The sequence below is a fragment of the Equus quagga genome, chromosome 14 (genome assembly GCF_021613505.1).
Source record: "Equus quagga isolate Etosha38 chromosome 14, UCLA_HA_Equagga_1.0, whole genome shotgun sequence".
Classification (NCBI taxonomy): Eukaryota; Metazoa; Chordata; class Mammalia; order Perissodactyla; family Equidae; genus Equus; species Equus quagga.
The window spans coordinates 89,854,514-89,875,543 of NC_060280.1; the positions used below are offsets into that span (position 1 = coordinate 89,854,514).

At 37.9% G+C, this 21,030-nt stretch overlaps 1 protein-coding gene across 1 annotated transcript in view; it reads right to left on the bottom strand.

The window, feature by feature from the left end:
- Positions 1 to 2,674: 2,674 nt before the first annotated feature.
- ZNF177 (zinc finger protein 177) overlaps positions 2,675 to 21,030 on the bottom strand; it is a 36,081-nt gene continuing 17,725 nt past the window's right edge. Inside the window, exons 7-12 of the mRNA XM_046685980.1 lie at positions 13,230 to 13,289; positions 7,409 to 7,494; positions 6,387 to 6,513; positions 5,870 to 5,962; positions 5,271 to 5,359; positions 2,675 to 4,730 (exon numbers count right to left, since the gene is read on the bottom strand). Coding sequence (XP_046541936.1) covers positions 3,618 to 4,730; positions 5,271 to 5,359; positions 5,870 to 5,962; positions 6,387 to 6,513; positions 7,409 to 7,494; positions 13,230 to 13,289 — 1,568 coding nt within the window. The 3' untranslated portion in view covers positions 2,675 to 3,617. The remainder of the gene's footprint in view (positions 4,731 to 5,270; positions 5,360 to 5,869; positions 5,963 to 6,386; positions 6,514 to 7,408; positions 7,495 to 13,229; positions 13,290 to 21,030) is intronic.

A 21,030-nucleotide genomic window follows, 5' to 3' on the forward strand; every position in this document is an offset into this window, starting at 1 on the left:
AAGTGAGGTACACTTATTTTCCTCTATTTTATTTTTAGTTACTTTTTTTATGATTATAGGGGAAATTGTGTTTAAATTTAGTGGGGTCCCCCAGGTATAACTATAATTTGAGACCAAGTATTGATTAACTCTATGAAGCTTCTTCAATTAGTATATGTTAGCAAATGTTAAGTTTAATTTAGAACATATTTTGAAGGCACAAAAGCCAATCACAGTGCTCCTTTTATCTTTTTGATATATGAATTTTTAAATACAGTCATGCATCACTTAACTGTGGGGATACGTTTTGAGAACCACGTCATTAGGTGATTTCATTGCTGTGCGGACATCACAGAATGTACTGACACAAAGCTAGATGGTATAGCCTCCTACATACCTAGGGTATATGGTACTAATCTTATGGGACCACCACTGTATATGCAGTCCATTGTTGACTAAAATGTCATTATGTGGCACACGACTGTATATAAATTTTGTCACATATTTATTACATATATGATAATTATATACAACTTGTTATGTAAGTTTTAGTATATAAGTTTTAATATATAAATTTTGGTTTTTCAGTTGTTTGAATTATGGATCTTTGATTTAGTTCTATTTGTGTGTATATATATTTATAATTTATTTACATACATCAAATATTAAATATTACATTTATGTATTTAATTTACTTATTTACTCACTAATCATCAGGGAAATGCAAATCAAAACTACAATGAGGTATCACCTTACACCAGTCAGAATGGCTGTAATTACCAAGACCAAAAACAACAAATGTTGGAGAGGATGTGGAGAAAAGGGAATGCTCATACACTGCTGGTGGGGATGCAAACTGGTGCAGCCACTGTGGGAAAACACTATGGAGATTCCTCAAAAAACTAAAAATAGAACTACCATATGGCCCAGCTATCCCACTACTGGGTGTCTACCCAAACAACTTGAAATCAACAATCCAAAGTAACATATGTACCCCTATGTTCATTGCAGCACTATTCACAATAGCCAAGACATGGAAACAATCCAAGCGCCCACTGACTGATGATTGGATAAAGAAGATGTGCCATATATATATATGTGTATATATATATATATAATGTACACATATATATATAATGTACTACTCAGCCATAAAAAAAGACAAAATCATCCCATTTGCAACAACATGGATGGACCTGGAGGGTTTTATGCTAAGCAAAATAAGCCAGACTGAGAAAGACAAACAGCATATGATTTCACTCATATGTGGAATATAAACAAACACATGGACAAAGGAAATAGTTCAGTGGTTACCAGGGGAAGGGGGGCGGAGGGTGGGCACAGGGGGTGAAGGGGAGCACTTATGTGGTGACAGACAAGAAATAATGTACAACTGAAATCTCACAATGATGTAAACTATTATGAATCTCAATTAAAAAAATCTATAAAAAATTTTACTTATTTACCTTTTATTTTCTCCCCTGTATCTAGGGGTTTATTTTTCATTGTTGTTTTTAAATCAGTAAGACTAGCATTGTGTTTGCTAGACCTGACAGTTACTCAGTACATAGAATTTAAAGTTCCCTTTTTTTGGAAGGGGGGAATTGCTTGTAGCCACGTAAAGCCCAGGCCTTTATACTACTTCTTTTTTGTTGTTTTATTGTCAGTTTCTTGTCTTTCCCCGCTTTTTCCTTTAGGTATTTGCCTGACAAGCTCCTGGTGTCCTGAGTGGCCCCTGCTCACAGCAGGGGGCCTCCCTTTCTAGACTGTCCCTATCAACCTCAGAAGCACTGGAGTCTACATCCAAGAAAGCAACATGGGGGAATCCCAATTTTGGAGTAATTGAGTTTTTAGGAAGATGCTCTTACATGTTGATAGGCAGTGGCACTGAAGACAGCCCAAGCACATTCACTGGGAGATTTACAAACCAATTTGAGTTGAGAAACCTCCTGAGGATTCTTAGGAGGAGCAAGAACAAATTGTCCCACCCCTTTTCCTTTTTCATTAAACACTGAGCCACCAGTCTCCATTGAGCAGATCCCTCCTATCCCACTAGGTTGGTGAGCAAGTCGTGACAGAAGCAAAGCAAGGAACAACAGAGAGAAGCGAGGGCTGCTGGTGTCTTTGCTGGGGACTTCCTGATCTCTCTGTCTCCCACAGGGGATGTCACACCGAGGATATCCCTCTTGGTGTTGCAAGGAACATCATAATTTACATAGTGCCAAGGGAAGATGTTTCTGATTGTCTTTACAAATTGGTAGGGAGAAAATACTATCAATTAGGTCAATAGCTCACATTTATATCAAATGAATTAATGAACATTCATTATTAGGGAAAAAGGGTAGGCACTATATAAGAATGTAATGACAATTTAACAGAAACATATAAAATGACTATATTTGTATGCATGCAGTTATATTGCCTCGAAATGAAACGAGAGAATTTAAAAAATAATCTGATTATCCACAGTCATAGTGGGGCATTTTGACACAACTGTCTCAATAAAGGACAGATGACAAGGTAAGGTCTGTAATGATACAGATCTAAAAAACACAAGAAGAAAGAATCTATTATACCCAACAATTACAGAATATACATTGCTTCCAACCATAGTTGAAGGATTCATAAAACCTGACCACATATGAGATGTATCAGTTGAGACTGACATCCACTGTAACAGAATCTTCCCACAAGAGTAGTTTAAACCAGGTAGGAGTTTATTTTTCTCATGTTCCATGAAGTCCAGAAATAAGCAACCCAAGGCTGGTACAGCCAAATAATATTGTATGTCCCTCTCGTATAATCAGTAGCCTATGACTGTCATCCTCTTGGTCTATTTTCTAGGAAAGAAGAGACAAGGCAAAGGGTAAAGAGAAAATGCCAAATGAGATGCTCCCATTTCCATGGGCTTCTTTAGAACCAACAAGCAGTGACCTTTGCCTATTGCTCACTGGACAGAACTATGGGCTTATGGGCAGTCAGAGCTGCAAGGAAAGCTGGAGCTGAGTCCTTAAAAAATTGTCCACCCTGCCAATGTGAACAAAATTGTAGTTTTGTTACTTTAAGGAAGGAAGGGAAAACTGGACATTGGGATGGCAATGTGTAGTGTCTCACACATTAGGCCACACAGCAAGTCTCCAACAATTTTCTGTTTGAATCTATATTGTTTAGCATCTCTATCATGAAGATCGTGCATTCTGTGCATAATTCAATTAAGTAAGAAATCTAGGACAAAAAGATAACTAAAATATGATACAGTCTGCACATTAAAAAATAAACTTCTAAATAACCTATAAGTCCAAGACATCTTGATGAGGATTGGACAATGTTTAATACTAAATTACAATGAAAACATTATACATCAAAACTTTTGTGATGTAGATCAAGGAGAATTTAGAGTGCTACATAACCTTTAGCACTCATCAGTTAATAAGCTGTCACACTTTAAGGATGAAACACTCACTGATAAAGATAATCACAGAACTATAACATTTATAAGGTTGGTCCTGGTATAAGGTGAATCAAGAGATGTACCTAAAGGCTTTCTACGTTGATCACAATGTAGGTTTCTCTCCAGTGTGAGTTCTAAAATGAGAAGTGAGGTGTGAAGGACCACTTAAGGCTACTCCACCGTCATTTCATTCATAGAGTTTCTGCCCAGTATGTATTCGCTTGTGCATTATAAGGTTAGTGCTGGTGCTGAATGCTTTTCCACACTGAGTACATTTATAGGGCTTCTCACCTGTGTGAGTTCTCACATGGACCCTTAGGCAAGAGGAATTCCTAAAGGCCTTCCCACATTCTTTACACTCATAGGTTTTCTCTCCAGTGTGAGTTCTCTTGTGTACAATGAGATAAGAGCCTGTGCTGAAGGATTTTCCACACTGATTGCACTCATAAGGTTTCTCTCCAGTGTGAGACCGTGTATGTTTCTTAAGGGATGACTGATCAATGAAGGCTTTCCCACAGTCACTGCATTCGTAGGGTTTCTCTCCAGTGTGGGTTCTCATATGTTTCTGAAGGGAGGAAGGAACAGTGAAAGCCTTGCCACATTCCTTACAGTCATAGGGTTTCTCTCCAGTGTGAGTTCTTTTGTGCACATTAAGATGAGAGCTCTGGCTGAAGGATTTTCCGCAATGATAACACGCATAAGGTTTCTCTCCAGTGTGTGATCTAACGTGTTTCTTAAGGGAAGAATGAAAAATGAAGGCCTTCCCACAGTCACTACATTCATAAGGTTTCTCTCCAGGGTGAGGTTTCACATATTTCTGAAGGGACAAGGGGCCAGTGAAAACTTTCTCATGTTCATTAAATTTTAAGCTTTCCTCCACAGTATATAGTTTTTGGTGGACACTGAGAGAAGATCTTTTCCCATAGACACTGCATTCACAGAGTTTCTCTCCTGTAGGTATTTGGTCATGTACTGAAGAGGAAGAGTGTAAGCTGAAGGATATAAGACATTGATAACACTCATAAGATTTCTCTTTTGTGAGAGCTCTTAAGCATTTCCTAAGGGATGACTCTTGATTGAAAGCTTTTCCACAATCATTAAATACAAGAGTTTTTTCTCCAGTGTGAGTATTCACATGACTTCTACGGGTTGAGGGATGGCTGAAGTCTTTCCCATATTCTTTACATTTGTAGCATTTCTCTCCCTTGCAATATCTTGCACAAATAAGGTGACAGCTCCTTCTGAAGAATTTTCCACAACGATCAAATTCTAAGGGTTTCCGGCCAGAATGAGTTGGTGCCTGTTGAATAAGGAATAAGTGGTGACTAAAGGCTTTCTTACTTTCGTTACACTTATGGGGATTCTTTTCCATGTGGATTCTACCATATAGAGAAAGCATATTATTATGACTGACATTTTTACCATTTTTAGAGAGTGTGTACGATTTTTGCCCTACTAGTTCTTTCAAGTTGAATAAGCTGAATGCTCTTCCCAAGGCTCTGTCATATTCATTCCCATCAAAGGGCATCCTAAATATGGAGCTTTTCTAATGAGTGAAGAATGAATGAGTTATGTATTAAATATTTAATAATGGAATCACATTTAAGTGAATGTTTACTTTTTGATATTCTCTGTGAGGCAGCAAGTGTTGAGGTAGGTTTGGAGATTCCTTCAATTTTACGAGACTCCTAAAGTCATTCCTGAGACAGCTTTCTGGTGAATGAAGCCTACTTGCCTCAACTGTCTCCCCTTGTTTCAGTGCTGCTGCCATTTTAACTCACAGAAATTCACAGACCTCTCCTACTGTAAAAAATTAGCAATCATTCCTAGTGAATCTTACCATTTTTCTGCCATTGGAAGTTTTTTCCCCAGGAACATTCTGCATAGGAATTGCATCTTTGGATCTCAGTTGAGTATCCCAGTCTGAAACTGAATAGGGAGAATTTTTATAACTATTGGGAGAAAAAGTAGATGAAAGAAAAAAGGAGGCAGGCATCCTATGGATCTGTTTTCAAATAATAACACTAAATATAGGAAGAAAATGTGAAAGATCCAACCAGTGACCAGAGAAATTATTTTAGGCACTACGCTCTGGGAAGAGATGCCAATGACAGGAACAAAAAAATGGAAATGGGAGGTATTTTACATAGAAAGGATTCTGGAGGCTTGAGACAATAAGAGAGGGTATTATCTGGAAAGCAAAGTAGGGAGAAGTAAACGAAAAGTATTCAAGGAAATGTGAATTTGAAAGAGGAATTAACACGGTTTTTTTCTCTGAGACCAAATGAAAGTATGAATGAATGGAGAGATGGTAAAAGAAGGAAAGCTCAGGTAGTGGCCTCAGAATTCTTTTCCTTCACTGATTGACAGTCCCAAATGTACTTCCCCTCACTGGCTATGGCTGCTCCACACAGTGACTCCTTTCTGCCTAGGGCTCACCTGTACAGGCACCTTGGAGAATTCCTCTCTCCTCTGGCCTCAGTTCTTCCTGCTCCACTTCAGTGATCAGATTGTGTTTGCAGAGATGATACCCTGCTCATGGGAAAGACACATGACTGTAGGAGACAAGAAATCCTTCCACAAAATTGAGTCTAATACTTTCATCTTAAAGGATTCTGAAGACAGGCAAGTACAACTTTAGGAGCAGCAAAGCAATCAGATCAGAGCTCTTTCACAAGGGCCTCAGAACAAACCCCCACACTCCACATCCCGCATGGAACTGACCCTTGAAATCCATGCCCAAGATCACAGACATGCTGCAAATTACCTAAATCTTTTAATGAAATCAGCACATTTTCATGGGAAGCCATGAGACTGCCCCACAAAGGCAGGGACCATCCATTTTGGGTTTACCACATACTGCCATTCTTTACAGAGATCCTGGAACACTACATGTGATGAAAAACTGTTTAGTGCATGCACAAATGTATAAATAAAGGAATGAGCCCAACCTTACCCACTGAAGCCAGGTTCCTAAAGTTCTCCAGCATTACATCTCTGTACAGGATTTTCTGAGCAGGATCCAGCAATGCCCACTCCTCCTGGGAGAAGTCTACTGCCACTTCCTCAAAGGTCACTGAGTCCTAAAACATCACACACACATTCTGGCTCAGCCAAGGACCAGCTCTAATGCTGACCTGGGAGGACGGTGGGTGAGGCCGACAGGACTGGGGAGGGAGACCAATGCCTAGGAAGCTCAGACATCTCATTATCTGACCCAAGGTTCAGTTCTTGGAACTCTCTTCTTTTGCTCTCACTCCCTGGACCATCTCATTCAGGCCTGTGGTTTTAGCAGCTTTTCTAACACACAGTTGGCCTGATATTTCCACAAGTAGGTTGTGAGGACTCTTCCAGTCTTATTTAAGATCCAATACAGACTGAGCACATTGCAGGATGAGAAAAATACTTGGAAAATGGATGAAATGGTTTTCCTAGTGAAAAATCTTTCTTTTCTTCATAGCACCAAGCAGAATATGGAACCAACGCTTACCGTGGAAGAATATATGAAAAAAATTATATGAAAAAAATTAACAAATACTGTAGGAATAGAAGGCTTTCCTAAGGCATTCTCTCTCCCATTCTAAGAAAACCAGAGAACTAGGGAAGCCTGAGGCTGGTCTAGTTGGGCTGTGACGCTGTGGGTCACAGGCAAGGGATATGTCCTTTGGGGGGGTCAGCCCCATGGCATAGTGGTTAAGTTCAGTGTGCTCCACTTCAGTGGCCCGGGTTTGCAGGTTCAGATCCCGGGCGTGGACCTAAACTACTTCTCAGCCATGCTGAGTTGGTGACCCACATACAAAATAAAGACAGACTGGCACAGATATTAGCTCAGGGCTAATCTTCCTCAAGCAAAAAAAGAGGCAGATTTGGAAGAGATGTTAGCTCAGGGCAAATCTTCCTCAGCAGAAAAAAAAAAAGAGAGATGTGTTCTTTGGGAACAGTGATGTATTTTTGGAAACAGAATAATTTCTCCCATACCTGTGACCAGGTTCTCAGCAATCCTGCAGCCATAGTTCCTCTGGTGTGTCTCTCTCCTGGCCAGGCAGGGTCCTGAGCAAGCAGAGCTAGAGCAGAAGAAAGAAGCTGTGAGAGCCTAGGACTGACAGATACACTCAGAGGCTTGGAAGCTTCTGCATACGAGCTTCAGAGTAACCACATACACGCATGTGCAAACACACGGTACAGTTCACTCTTAAGATTGTATCTCCCTACCCAAGAACAATTAGGAATTGGGAATATAGTATGTACTTATCTTTTCTTTGTAACCTTTTTCCTAGACTGAACCACCGAAAATGCCTGGAGTCCTTAACAACTTAAGAGCAATGAGGCCTTCTAGTGCCAAAACGCCTCTAAGTGCCATTTACCTGTGAAAGAAACCAGGACTCATCTGGGAAATAGCTGAGTCTAGTGTAGACCAAGAAACGTTCAAGATGAGCCTGGAACATCCTATACTCGGAAAGCAAGGAGCCTTTCAAAGACTAATTGGGTTGTGTCAAAAAGATATGGGAGACAACTTAAAATGGCTCCTTTTAAGTCTGGCTTCAGGTGGAACAACTTAATAAAGAATAATGACTGGAATCAACTGAAATATAGCAAATGTAAAAAAAAATCATGAGTCCATAATGATACCAAAAAAATCCTTCAATGGTCACTGTTGGAGGTGGGCAGGATATTAATTCATTATTTCGAAATTCATAATAAGAAAGAATCAAGCATGTATCCCCTCCTCTCCTTTATCAACAATATTTTATGATTACCAAATAGTTATGATAAAGGAAAGCTTATCCTTTATCCTACTGAAGAATCATAGAAGCCTTATTAGAAGCTCCATTTATTATGAAGATAATGCTAGAATTAGAAAGTCACCATTGTACAACCACTAGTGAATTAACGATCTAGGCAATGACAATCAATGGCTACTAAAATATTAGGTAAAGAGTGGGGATGTTTCTTTCCAACTTTTAACCTTGAAAAATATTTCAAACTCAAATAAGTAAGAATAGCATAAATATGATGAACTTCCATATACTCTTCACATAGACTCTTCTCCAACCGTTAAAGTTCTGTCACATTTGCTTTCTCTCTCCTCTCTTCGTAGGGGGCTGTGGATGTGTGCGCGTGCATGTGTGTGCTTTAGCAAGAATGATACTGACAGAAATTCATTTGAGAGGAAACTGCAGATGCCATGACTCTTTCCTCCTACATATTTCAGTGTCATAGGAAGTTGGACATTTTCTATCACAACCACAACAATCAAAACCAGGAACATTTAACATGGATTTAATATCATTATCTAACACAGAGTTCACATGCAGGATTTCACCAACTGGCCCAATCATGTCCTTTATAGTGTAGGGGAGGAAGACATTTCCTCTATCCAATGTGGGTTCGTCTGGCAGGAGAACAAATTAAATTCACATGAGACAGAATAGCAAGAGAAAATTAAACAAAGCTTTATGAGGACCATGGCCCGGGGCCTTTCTTCCTGAAGGAAGAAAGGGCACCGAAGAAGTGGGGTGCACAGAGCGGTTATATACCCCCAAACAGGATATTTCACATATGATTGAAATGTCCCTCCCACAATAGTCACAAGATTGCCCTGTCAGCACAGTGCTTGATGGACACAGCAGGTAGTGGGTCTGCTATCTCGGTGGGCGTAGCAGGAGGCAAGTCTATTGTCTTGAGCTGGGTGGTCACAGGTGAGAGCAGCAATCAATTCCTAGCCTAAGGAAAGATGCTTAATCCTTAAAGAAATGAGACGGGGAGGGAAGTCAGTTACAGGAGGTTAAAAGACAAGCACAATAAAATGCAGATTTAAGTCCTTGCCTTTGGCACTGATTAAGAGTTTCTAGAAAGAAGGTCATCTCCTTTTTTCCTCCTGGTACAGAGAGGGAAGCACCTTTACAGATAGAGATTTAGTTCTACTTTTTAGTTGCTTTCCTGTCTGCAAAGAAACCAGCCTCAAATAGTCCTCATGCCAAAGAGACATATCTTGGGGTGGCCAAATCCAGGTCCCCACAATAGCAATCACTTTTGAAATTTCCCATCCAGAGCATGCCCTCAAACCATCTTTCTTTAATCTCTTTTCATCTGGACCAGTCCCTCAGACTTCCTTTATCTTTCAAGATATGAAGAGTGCAGGACGAATGTTTCAGTCTGTAGCTTAGTTTTGGTTTGTCTGATGTTTTCTTATGATTAGATTCAGAAAGTTCATTTTCGGATGAAGCATTACATTAATTGATGCAGGTCCTTCTCAGGGCATAATTTAAGGAGGCATATGTCACCAGTTTGTCTCATTATTGGTGATAACTTTGATCACCTGGTTAAGGTGGCATGCAACAGGTTTTTCCATTAAGTTACCCTTTTCTCCTTTTGTAATTAAGAAGGAATCTTATTAGTTAGGGGATAACTTAAGACTCTATAAGTAAGCTGGGGAACTTTATAAAGGAAGGGTCAAGCTGACATCAGAACCAACTGATACCTCTTGTCACAAAAGAGGCATCTGGACGTCACGTGAGTTCTGATATGATGTAACAAGAAACAGCACCAACTATAATTTTGCCAAAAAAAACCCCTGACAAATCTTTTCATCTAATTAGCAGTTTATTTAAGAAGAGGAAGAGGAGAGACTGAGGGATATGTTAAATGACATCATGAGGTTACAATCGGCCAAACCCAATTTGGAGGAGAAAGTGGAAGGAGAACGTTACTGACTAAGAGACTTAAGAGACATAACAATCCACTGAATGTGTGGACCCTGCATATTGATTCGAACAAAACTAAGGGTAAAAACACATTTTGAGGCATTTGGGGTGAAGTGAACACAGACTGGGTATTAGATGATATTGGTAAAGAGAAAAGCAGCCCCCGACATCTAGGAGCTGCCTGGGAACCATCAGCTAGGTCTGGGTGTTCTCCTGCTGAACATAAACAATTTCACAGAACAGCAACAGCAGACAAGGCCACTCTGGGACCATGATTTATCAACAAAGACAAGGCCGCTCTGTAATGACATCTGAACACAGACAAATCATAAACATCATCTGGGCCTCAAAAGTGACCAAACATCCCTCTCTTCTGGCTAATATGAGCAATTGCTGCTTCTTTATCAATGACAGCTTTACTCCGGCCTAGTGTTTCCTCCTTCTAGGTAGCTTTACTAAGATATGCAATCATAGAATTACCCTCGCTTCCTGACAACATCTAATCTGGAACCCTCCCCCAAAAGCTTCTAACACAAGCCCAAATCCTTTAAGTCTAACACTCTCTTACTGAGACATCCCACAGTTCACCATGTTACGTGTTCTGCCTTCCTGCCAGCAGAATAAACCCGATCTGTTTAACTATAGGTGTGTCCCAACTTGTTTAGTCAAAGACCACTGACAATATCAAGAACTATGATTAATTTGGGGGGTGTGAGAACGGTATTGTGAAAATGCCAAAAACTTGGGTTAAAAGTTTATTCTTTTTAATGGATCTGTAACAGTTTTCCCTTCCTTTTTTAGCCCCTAACTGGGTTAAGCTGGTTGTATCCTCATAATACCCTTTTGTTTTAGAGATACCACTCAAATTATGGGTGAAATGATATGATGTCTGGTATTTGTTTTAGAATGCTCTAGGAAAACAAAACTTAACTACAATAGTAAGCTAGGGGAAGAACAGACATATTAAGAAGGCAAAAATACTGGTAATCATTGAAGTTGGATGATGGGTACAGAGAGGCTTCATCATAGTACCCTCTACTCCTCAGTATATTTGAAAATCCATAATTCAAAGTTTTAAAGAAAACAAAGAAATTTTCCATACAGAAGGGGACAGTGAGAAATGCACTGGTCTAGACCTTGGCATAAGATAAGGGAGAAAAACAAAATCTTAGGTTTCAGTCCAAATTCATATTATTTGTGTAGTCCAAAAAACCTCAAAAGAATAATTTCATTTAAAGAGGGTCCTAGGTTGTATTGCCCCCAGACAATTAGTGTGAGTAAATAGACCTATCTCTGGAAGCCAGGCTTCATAGAATTCCCACATATAAGGTTTTAAGTAAATTGAAGAAGTCACAGTTAACAAAATTTATGAAATGCAAATGTACAATGTACCATGGGTGCAAGGCAGCCAAAACACAGGCAGCAGGAAAAAAAACCCCACAACACTTCAGATATTATTAGACTTTTTCAATATGGAATACAAAAAAACTATATTTAGCAAGCTTAAAGAAATTAAGAGAAATGTGGATGAATACGGAATAAGACAATAAAAACAGTCAAGCACTTCTAAAAAACAAACATAATTTTTAGAAATAAAAAATATACTCATTGGGGCTGGCCCAGTGGCACAGCAGTTAAGTTCGAACGTTCCGCTCCAGCTGCCCAGGGTTTGCCGGTTCAGATCCTGGGTGTGGACCTACATACCGCTCACCAAGCCACGCTTGATGTGAGAATGCTTTATATGTGGGAAGCCAGGCATCCCACATATAAAATAGAGGAAGATGGGCACGGATGTTAGCTCAGGGCCAATCTTCCTCAGCAAAAACAGGAGGATTGGTGGCAGATGTTAGCTCAGGGCTGATCTTCCTCAAAAAAAAAAAAAAAAAAGAAAAAAGTATACTCACTGAAGTTAGGAACTCAGTGCAAAGACTCACTACCAGATTAGAATTCTGTTACACCATTTGATGAGAAACTAGCTAGGAATTTCCTAGAATTAGTAAAGGACACTAACCTCTGGATCCAGGGGGCACAATAAGTCCCAAGCTGAATGAATAAAAAGAAATCCACACCTAGATTCATTATAGTTTTTTCTTCCTTGGTGTTGATTAATTTTTCTACAATATTAAAAGCAGCCAGGGGAAAAAGAGGTCACCTAAAAAGAAAAGCAAACTGATGGCTCACTTCTTAAGAACAACAATGAATGTCAGAAGAAAGCAGGACGATATGCTCAGTGTACTGAGAAGAAAGTAACTATCAACCTAGAATTCTAAATCCAGTTAAAATATCTCCTTTAGGTTTCAGGGTGAATTTAAAAAAATCCAACCTCAATCTATTCAAGCTTCTAGACTAACTACTTTTAATAGGAGATAGAGAGATAAAGCAGTTAAACAACACAAAGAAACAGCCAAATCCATAATGTAGGACATTTTAAGGACAAATGACTTGATATGTCCAACAAGTCAATGGGTAAAAAACAAAAAAAAGACAAAAGGAGGAGGAGAGAAAACAGAAACTTAAGAGAGATATATTCAAAAAGCAATGTGGGGACCCCGATAGGATCCTGATTTGAACAAACCAACTGTAAAAAGATATTCTGGAGACGATCAGGGAACTTCGGAGTTTGCCAGGGGGGAAAATGCTGTGATGGTTGTGTACCAGCTCAAGATGCATACTTAAGTATTTACCGATGAAAGCACATGTCTGGAATTTGCTGTAAAAAAAAAAAAAAAAAAAAAAAAAACCCTCCAGAAATAAGGAAGAGCAGGTAGATAGGTTACAAGCACTGTCCAACACTATTATCTAATATGGTAGCCACCAGTCACATTTGGCTATTGGGCACTTGAAGTGAGGCTAGTGTTATTTAAGCAATTTAAATACCACACGTGGCTAGTGGATTACACAGCTCAGGCCTAGGTGATCCAAGATTGGTAAAATATTGATAATTGTCAAAGGTGAGTGTCAACGACATGAGGATTCATTATACTCTTCTCTCTAGTTTTGTGTATGCTGGAAAATTTTCAGATGAAAAGCTTAGAAGTTTAAAAGAAGGAGGGTAAAATAAAGACATTTTAAAATAAAGATATGAGAGAGCTTACCCATCAAAGGATCATCCCTAAAGTAAATTCTAGGATTCCAGGAAATAGGAATTTGAACACCTGAAATGTTAAGAAAGTAGAGTGAACAAAAATAAAATGGGTAAAACTAATGAGCCTTGATTATATAAAATAGTAATAATAATATCTAATTTGTGAGATAGAAAAGCAAGCTAGAATTCTAATACTGAATAATAAAAATACACAAATTGGGAGGGAGGTAATTACAGTTTTATGTTCCTTGTATTCTTCCAGTAGAGAATAAAGATATTGATTAGCTTTAGACCAAGTATGCATGATAACATAGCTAGGGTAACAGCTGAAGAAATGGACATAGAAGGTTTAACTCACAATCTAGAAGAAAAAATAGAATGAGGAAAAAAAACCCCTCAATTATTCCAAAGGTTAGAAAAATAAGGAGGGAAAAGAAACCAAAAAAAGTAGTAAAATAAAAAGCACATGTGAAATGGTAGAGAACGTCTATTTCAATAATCACAATAAATGTACAAGTAAGTGGCCTAAGCTCTACAGTTGAAAACCAGAGACTGCCATGGTAGATGAAGACAAACTCCAGCTCGAAGCTCCTTCATAAGATGCACTAAACATCAAAATAACACTGAAAGTCCGAATCTCAAATATGAAAACAACGCACCTGCCAGGCTATATTAACCAAAACAGTTTGTTTGGCTAACTTCACTTCACACATTTTAAGACAAAAGGCACTGCAAAAGGTGACTACATCAGGGTACAAGATTCAATTAACCAGGAACTTATAAAGATTCTGAAGTTGGTTATATGAGTAACGTAGTCTCATAAATTTTATAACAGACGCTAACAGAATTAAAGTGGAAATAGACAAGTGAAAGAGATTTTAACACACTTCTCTCAGTAATGAACAGATCAGAAGAAAAAAAGAGGGCATGAAGATTTGAATAATAAAATAAACAAGCTTAATCTAAAACACTTACAGATACTATGCTCAAGAAAGGGAGAATACACATATTCTTTTCAATCACATGTGGAATGTTTGCAAAAACTAGCCCTACTGTTATTCTACAAAGGTAGTCTTAAACCTTTCAAAGAATTTGTATACAAGTATTTTCTCTGAGAAAAATGTAATTAACTTATATAGTAATAACAGAAGAAAAGTATTATGTTGAATCACATGAAACTAGCATTTTAGCAAGTTAAAAAAATGGTTGAATGTTAGCAGCTTCATATGGTTCGTTCTAATAGAAAAAAGTCATATATTTGGAGTTTAGGAAAAAATCACACTTATGATTAGTTCTAGGTACCAAAACTTGTAGGTTGTAGCTAAAGTGGGTCTTAGGAAAAAAAGTAAGCTTTAAATGCTTACATTAGAAAAGAAATGAAGTTAAAAATTAATCTAAGTTTCCAACTAAGAGGATGGAGAAAAAATTCTCAAAATACATGAAGAAAAGTTGAGGGAAAAAAAGAATATGGTATGAATATGAACTAGAAAACAAATAACAGAGAGGACCAATCAAGTAAAAAAATTGGCTCTCTGAAAACAAACAAAATAGGAAAAAAGCAAGATTATTCAAGAAAAAAAGGGAGGCCTATAAAGAAAATGAAAAAGCAAAAGAGAACACAATTACAGATGCTGCAGAGTTTAACATATGATTAAACACTATGTGTTTAATTATGTTCATAACTAAACATTATGAACAACTTTATGCCAATCAAGCTCAAAACTCACACACAATAGGTTACTAGAGAAATAAAATTTACCAAAAATGACTTGATAGAAATAACTGAATAGTATTAAATAATTGCAAATATGAACTGGAAGGTGATGGTTGCATGATATTGTGAATTTAATTAATGCCACTGAATTTTACGTTTAAAAATGGTTATGGGGGCTGGCCTGGCGGCATAGTGGTTGAATTTGCGCACTCTGTTTCAGAGGGCTAGGATTCACAGGTTTAGATCCTGGGCTCGGACCTACACACCACTCTGCAGGCCATGTTGTGGTGGCATCCCACATACAAAGTGGAGGAAGACTGGCACAGATGTTAGCTCAGGGACAACCTTCCTCAAGCAAAAAGAGGAAGGTTGGCAACAGATGTTAGCTCAGGGACAATCTTCCTCACCAAAAAACGTTTTAAAAAAAAGAAGGTTTTAAAGGCAAATTTTATATTATATACATTTTACCACAATAAAAAATGTATTAAAAAAATGAAATAATCTGGGCTGTTGCTGATCCCTTCAGTGAGGCTCCAGGTCTCCCCAGCCCTGATAACTCACTGCTTGGACAGATTCCTTAAAAAGAACACCCGAAAACAAAAGCAGTAGCAGAATAAAGAACTAGGTATTTAAATTACTCCCACAAAGAAAACACCAGGCCCAGAGGTTTTATAGGTCAGTGCTGCCTTTCAAAGAAGAGAACAGTCCAATCTGACTCAAAGTCTTTAGGGATTAGACATACGAAGATTCTGGTAACTTAAACTATACTTCAATATATTTGGTCACATGTCTCCATATTACTAACCATTAGTAGGGGTAATGACTTATCAAATCTATGAGGCAAGAGTTAGATATTTGGAAGGTTTTATTTAATTTAGCCTGCATGTAAGAACTCCAGAATTGGGCATGATCCAAAACGCCATGTTTGCATTTTGATTAGTCTATTACAGTACCGCAGGGGAGGGATGCGGGGAGACAGACATGGCCACTTTTAAAACAATTTCATGTAACAGTTTGACTTATCTTTGTTTAAGAGTATAAAGCGAAGAGGAATGTTCTTTGAGACTGACAATATTGATATCAAACACGACAAGCCATTATAAGAAAACAAAATGATAGGTAAATATCATTTATAAACATAGATACAAATATTCCAAGGAAAATAATTCTAAACCAAATACATCAATAAACGAGAAAGATGACACATCAGAACCAAGTTGGATTTATCCCAGGAATGCAAAAGGGGTTTATTAGAAAATCCATTAATATAATTTGTTTCATTGATAGATCAAAGGAGAAAACAGTATAATCATCTCAATGATACAGTAAAAGTGTCTGATAAAAGCTAACATCGCATCATGACTTAACAGCCTTAGCAACTCTATAAAAAAAAAGACAACTCAAAAAATGGGCAAAAGAGGGGCTGGCCCCGTGGCCGAGTGGTTGGGTTCGCGCTCTCCGCTGCAGGTGGCCCAGTGTTTCGTTGGTTCGAATCCTGGGCACGGACATGGCACTGCTCATCAAACCACGCTGAGGCGGCGTCCCACATGCCACAACTAGAAGGACCCACAACGAAGAATATACAACTATGTACTGGGGGGCTTTGAGGAGAAAAAAAACAAAAACAAAAAATGGGCAAAAGATCTGAATGGATATTTTTCTAAAGGAAATATAAATGGCCATTAAACACATGAAAAGATGCTTCTCATTAGCCACCAGGAAAACATAAATCAAAACCACAATGACATAGCACTTCACACCCATTCTGATGGTTATAATCAAAAAGACTAACAGGCATTGGTGAGGATGTAGAGAACTCGGAACTCATATTTTCCTGGTGGAAATGTGCAATGGTGCAGCTACCTTGGAGCTGTCTGGCAGTTCATCAAAATGTCAAATATAGAGTTACCATATAAACCAGCCATTCCACTCCTAGGTATATACCCAAGAGAAATGAAAACATAGATACACACAAAACTTGTACATGACTGTTCACAGCAGCATTATTTATAATAGCCGAAAAGTGGAAATAACCCAAATGTCCATCAAATGAGTGGATAAATAAAATGTGATGTATCCATACAAGGGAGTATTATTTGGCCATAAAAAGGAATTAAATATTGACACATACTACAATGTAGATGAACCTTGAAAATCATATGCTAAATGAAAGAGACCAGTCACAGAAGACCACATATTGTATGATTTCATTTATATGAAATGTTTGCAATGGATAAATCTATAAAGACAAAAAATAGATTAGTGGTTGCCTAGGTCTGGGAGGTAGGGAGGAATGAGCAGTGACAGCTAATGGGTACCGGGTTTCTTTTCGGGGTTATGAAAATGTTCTAACATTAGGTTGTGGTGATGATTGTACAACTCTGAGAATATATTAAAATCCACTTAATTGTACACTTTAAATGGGTGACTCATATGTGAATTTTAACTCCATAAAGCTATTATAAAAAATAATTTTAGTAAGTGAGGAAAATAAGGATTGGAAGAGAAGATCTTTAATCTGAAAATATATCAAAAACGTAGGGGAAACATCTAACTTACTGGTGACAAATTGAAGGCCTTTATTTTGAGACACGGAAAAAGACAAACGTGGCTCCTTCTAACCAAGTTAGGATATGGGCCACATTTTCAGGTTTTTACAAATAACTACTTTGGAATTTTCTTTTAAAAAACAAAGGTCCCTCTCACCACTTATATCTGGATCAAAAACTGGCAAAATTGCACCACATATGGGTTAAGAGCAGAGGCATATTTGAATACAAATTCCCAGACTAAATCTGGGATATCTGGGGATTTAAAATCAAAACCTCCAGCTTCATTACACACTCATGTATATTTTCAAAAAAATATGTATCTTTCCTTATCAAATATTAAGATTTTTTTGCAATTGACACATGAATGAAAGTTTTGTTCCTCTTATTTCTGATGAGAGCAATAAATCTTTCATTTTCTTGAGATTCATGAAAACCAACATATATAACTGTGATAACCTGAAATTAAACCAATTGTACTGTTACAGGTGCCAAAACAGTGGGGAAAAATAAACAGTCCTTCTCTCTACTTTTCCCTGAGTTGTGATGGCTCTTAATTTGAAAAATAATGATTACTAAGAGGCAAAATGATTGAGGAAAAAAGGTCAGTCTTATTCTGATATGATTTCACCCTGATGTAATAGGTCTCTGGGGCCGCTGATGGGTGAGTTTTCAGGTTCATCTTGGGATCTGCAGAGTAAGTGGCTTAATAATAAAATCATGTGCTTAACTAGCGTCATGCTGAGCTATCTGAGGTCTAACAAGAGTGTATATGATATGCACATTCAATCAGATGGATACAATTTGCTGTGTAACTTCCAAGAGAGGGGAAAGAAATGGAAGGAGATAAAAATTATCCATTCCAGGATCACAGTCACAGAACCATGGATGAGTGTTCACCCGTAAGGGCCCAGCCTAGGACTACCTACCTGTCTTAACTATTCACTTTTTTTGTGTGTGTGAGGAAGATTGGCCCTGAGCTAACATCTGCTGCCAATCTTCCTTTTTTTTTTCTCCTCAAAACCCCAGTACATAGTTGTATATCCCAGTTGTAAGTCCTTTTAGTTCTATGTGGGATGCCACTACAGCATGGTTTGATGAGCACAGTGTAGGTCCATGCCCAGGATCTGAACTGGCAAACCCTGGGGCACCGAAAGAAAGCGCTGGAACTTAACCACTATGCCACCAGGCCAGCTCTTTATTGTTGTTTTCACTTGCATTTCCTTGATGACATATGCTGTGGAACATCTTTTCATATGCTCATTTGCCATCTGTATATCTTCTTTGGTGAAGTGTCTGTTAAAGTCTTTGGCACATTTCTTATTCAGGCTGTTTATCATCTTATTGAGTTTTAAGAGTTCTTTGTCTATTTTGGATAACAGCCTTTTAACCAGATGTGTTTTTTGCAAGTATCTTCTGTAGTTTGTCTTCTCACTCTCTTGACAACGTCTTTTGCAGAGCAGAAGTTAATTTTAATAAAGTCCTGTTTATTTTAGTATCATGCCTTCAGTGTTATATTTAAAAAGGTATTACCACACCCAAGGTCATCTAGATTTTCTCCTATGTTATCTTCTAGAAGTTTCATAGTTGTGTGTTTTACACTTAGGTCGACAATGCATTTTGAGTTAATTTTTGTGAAGAGTGTAAGGTCTGTGTCTAGATTCATTCTTTCGGATGAATGTCCAGTTGTTCCAGCACCTCTGCTGAAAAGAATTCTTTACTCCATTCCATTGCCTTTGCTCCTTTGTCAAAGATCAGTTGACTATATTTACACGGGTCTATTTCTGAGCTCTCTATTCTGTTCCACTGAACAATTTGTCTACTCTTTTACCAATATCACACTGTCTTGATTGATGTAGCTTTACAGTAAGCCTTGAAGTCAGGCAGTGTCAGTCCTCCAACTTTGTTCTTTTCCTTCAATACTGTGTTGGCTATTCTGGATCTTTTGCTTTTCCATATAAATGTTAAGAGTTAGTTTGTCAATATCCATAAAATAAGTTGCTTGGATTTTGATTGAATTTATGGATGAAGTTGGGAAGAAGTGACATCTTGACAATATTGAGTTTTTCTATCCATAAACACGGAATATCTCTCCATTTATTTAGTGCTTGATTTTGTTCATCAGAGTTCTGTAGTTTTCCTCATATAGATCTTGCATATATTTTGGTGTGCTAATGTAAATGGTATTGTGTTTTTAATTTCAAATTCCATTTTTTCCTTGCTAGTATATGGGGAAATGATTGATGATGGTTTCAAGGATATGTGTGTCTGCACCAAAACTTAAATCGTACACTTAAAGTATGTGCAGTTTATTGTATGGCAATTATATTTCAATAAACCTGTTCATTAAGAAAACCAACCTCAATAACTCAAACCAAAGACTCTAACAACAAGAAAAAAGCTATTTGAACAGACAGTTCACTGAAAATACATGAATGAGAAGCACACGTAAAGATGCTCAACATCGTTAATCTTTAAAACTATGGGTCTACCTTAAAAAACACACACACACAAAGGCAAATATTTAAATAAAAATTTACTTTGTTTTCTTATCCAGTATCAATTTTCTTGTAGGCAGTAAGGGAAAATTTGTACTCCAAAAGTTTCCCAAATTCCTTACCCTTAGGTTTTATTTAAAAACCTTTTTTTTTTGCTGAGGAAGATTTGCCCTGAGCTAACATCTGTGCCAATCTTCCTCTGTTTTGTATATGGGTTGCTGACACAGCATGGCCACCAACAAGTGGTGTAGGTCCATGCCCAGGAACTGAACCCAGGCCACTGAAGCAGAGTGTGCCAAACTTAACCGCTAGGCCATGGGGCTGGCACCTTAAAACCCTTTTGATAACCAAATTTTTTCATTAAGGAAAAAAACCCTTTTAGGATTTTTATTTTTATAAAAACATATTTACTAAAAGTATTCTGATTTTTTTTATTCAAACAAAATTTCTCCAGTGTGACTTTTTACATGTACAGTAAATTAAGATAGCCTTTTCCACATTCCCTGTATTTCTTTCTTTGTTTTTTTTTAAAGATTGGCACCTGAGCTAACATCTGTTGCCAATCTTCTGCTTTTCCCTTCTTCTTCTCTCCAGAGGCCCCCAGTACATAGTTGTATATTCTAGTTGTAGGTCCTTCTAGTCCTGCTATGTGGGACACCACCTCAACATGGCTTGATGATCAGTGTGAGGTCCACTCCCAGGATCTGAACCAGCGAAACCCTGCACCACTAAAGTGGAGTCCGCGAGCTTAACCACTCAGCCACAGGGCTGGCCCCCACATTCCGTATATTTCTAATTTACAGTCTCTCTCCAGTGTGAATCATGTTTCCTAATGACAAAGAACAATCAAAGGCTTTCCTTTATCCATTTCACTCATGGGATCTCTCATAATGTGTGCTTTCATACTTTCCCATAGAGGAGGATAAAAATTCCTACACTTTTTACATTCGTAAGATTTTTCACACTTGTGAAATCACAGCTGAATATTAAGGTATAAGGCAGAGCTAAAGGCTTCCAACCTCCTTAGTGTAAGGTTACCTCCAGTATAAA